Source organism: Saccopteryx leptura, chromosome X (assembly GCF_036850995.1).
Source record: "Saccopteryx leptura isolate mSacLep1 chromosome X, mSacLep1_pri_phased_curated, whole genome shotgun sequence".
NCBI classification, from domain to species: Eukaryota; Metazoa; Chordata; class Mammalia; order Chiroptera; family Emballonuridae; genus Saccopteryx; species Saccopteryx leptura.
Genome location: NC_089516.1, coordinates 80,851,566 through 80,853,980, shown reverse-complemented (window position 1 = coordinate 80,853,980; position 2,415 = coordinate 80,851,566). Strand labels below are relative to the sequence as shown.

At 53.9% G+C, this 2,415-nt stretch overlaps 1 protein-coding gene across 1 annotated transcript; it reads left to right on the top strand.

Annotated features, from left to right (window-relative positions):
- The first annotated feature begins 380 nt into the window (after nt 1-380).
- On the top strand, nt 381-2,415 carry TCEAL4 (transcription elongation factor A like 4). The gene is made up of 3 exons (XM_066357296.1): nt 381-476; nt 1,053-1,122; nt 1,511-2,415. The coding sequence occupies exon 3, from the start codon at nt 1,538-1,540 to the stop codon at nt 2,231-2,233; it is 696 nt and encodes a 231-aa protein (XP_066213393.1). The 5' UTR covers nt 381-476; nt 1,053-1,122; nt 1,511-1,537; the 3' UTR covers nt 2,234-2,415.

The following is a 2,415-nucleotide window of genomic DNA, read 5'->3' as shown; positions in this document are numbered from 1 at the left end:
GAACATTTCTTTTTGAGGGGAATGCTTTTCCTATTTTTTTTTTTTCTAAATGCAACATTCTACCCTTTGTACAATCTTGAAGTTCACGTTCGTACCATTTCATGGGGCGGGTCGACATTCTTTGTATGGAATTTAAGAGCAACACCGTCAAGACTCCTCCCCCGGATCACCCAACCCATTGAAGCAAAAAGTCTTTGCGGTTTTTTATAACAATTCTTTATTTGACTAACTTTTCAAGATGAAATAAAGGACAAAAGAGCGCCGAGAGGTGAAGGGGGCCCCGCGGGAGCGAGTGGGTGCGCGGCCCGCAGAGGCCGGCTGGAGGGCAGGGCGAGGGCGGGGCGCGGGTGACGTACTGTCACGTGACCTCCCGCGCGCAGTTGTGGGCTCCAGTCCCGGCGCCCGCCTGACTCCGCTGCGGTCGGAGCCGGAGCCGTCTGCGAACTCCTAGGAATTGTTGCTCCCAGTTCTTTCAGGTCAGTGCGAGGGCCTTCGGCGGTACCCGCGGGCCACTGGACTGGGTGAGAAGGGCATGGGCACGGAAAGGAAAAAGGTTGCGGATGGGGTCGGAGTGGAGGGAAGCCGGCGGGAGCGCAGGGAGAGATGGCGGGTGGGGCAGTGACTCAGAAGGAGCGAGCGGCCGAGGGGCGGAGGGTGGGGAGGGCGGACGGCCCGAGGTACCCATGCCCCTTCTCTCCGCACCTCCGCCCGCTGCCCTCCGTCCATTTTGGAGCCGGAGATGGTGAAGTGGGGGGCGCCCCAGCACTGAGACGGTGGAGATAAACCGTTTCTCCTACTCCGTGAGTACAGAAAAAAGTTGACCTCGACGGTGGAGAGGCGAGTTGCCTCCGGGGACGGAGGACTCAGCGATCCAAAACGAGTGTGGAAAATGTCCCGATCTGGCGCCCGGAGGCGTGAAGAGAAATGGCGTCTGGGGTGCAGGGGGCGGAGGAGATGGGGGAGGAAAACGGGAAAGTGGTGCCAGGATTCCCGAAAGGGACCGGAATCCCCGTGCACCCACCGAACGCCCAGCTCCTGTCTCCCGTTTGCAGGTGTGCCTGTCTGTTGTTCTCAGCACTGGGCGAGCCTAGAAAAGGAGGAACCTGTCTAGAATTCCCGCAGGTCAGTAAAGGAGGAGTGTTGCTGGACAGGGACCCAAAGGGGTGGGCCGTTTGCGCGGCATGGCACAGGCACAATTTAGGGCTCCACTGCCCTCCTTTCAACACACAGCCCACCACGCTGAGCAAATGTAGAGAAAACGGCAGGGCCTGCCATTGAAATGGTTGGCTCACGTGCGTGTGTCTTTGTGTGTGTGTGTGTGTGTGTGTGTGTGTGTGTGTGTGTGTGAATGAGGACTGGTGGGGAGAGGATGGCAGAAGAAGGACTGGCCCAGGTCAGGGGAATCCTGCCAAGGGGCAAGATGCCAGTCCTCACCCCACCTGCACTCCACCCCAAAGTCCTCAGTCTCCCTTGTTTCCTCTTTGTCTCCTCTCCCCACCCCATCCCCCAGGACAAGAAAAGGAGGGGACTTCTCAACATGGAAAAACTCAACAATGAAAATGAGGGAATGCCTCAGAACCAAGAAACGATGGAAAATGAAAAGTCTCAGAAAGCTGGGGAGACAGAAGTAGCTCATGTTCTTGAAGACAAGGAAAAGTTAGAAAACAAGGGGAAGATAGAAAATAAGGAAAAGAGACAAGATGAAGAAATACTAGAGGTTAAAGAAAAACCAGAGAAGGAGGGAAAGCCAGGGATAGAGGAAAACCTAGTGATAGAAGGAAAGCCAGTGAGACAGGGAAAACCAGAGAGCCAGGAAAAACAAGAGAGCCAGGCAAAGCCAAAACCAGAAGGGGAACCAGAGAGCGATGGAGAGCCAGTGAGTGAGGGAAAGCCAAAAGATGAAGGAAAACCAGCCATCGAACTGAGGGCTGCGGGAAAGCGCCCAGCTGGGGATGATGTCCCCAGGAAAGCCAAAAGAAAAACCAACAAGGGGCTGGCACACTGCCTCAAGGAATACAAGGAGGCCATCCACGATATGCATCTGAGCAACGAGGAGATGATAAGGGAGTTTGATGAGATGGCTAGGGTAGAGGATGAGGTAAAGAAAACCAAACAGAAATTGGGGGGGTTTATGTGGATGCAAAAAAGTTTACAGGACCTATTCCGCCCAAGGCAACTCAGGGGTGGCTGTAGGGCCTCACAAAGGAGCTTTGAAGACATTCCTTTCGTGTAGTGCCCCTGGCAGGTGTTTGCCTGGCCAAGGGCCTTAACCTTATGCTAATACTTTGCTTTAGTCCACACTCGTGTTATCCAGCTGCGGCCCTCTATGTTTCAGTAGCAAATTTTCATCCATTGCATGGGATAATGTTTATGGTGCATTGTAAAATTAAAAAGAAAACTGTTTGCAGAACCATA

Bases quoted from the DNA above. Each gene is read 5' to 3' on its own strand.
- TCEAL4 (XM_066357296.1), top strand. From the start codon at position 1,538: ATGGAAAAACTCAACAATGAAAATGAGGGAATGCCTCAGAACCAAGAA.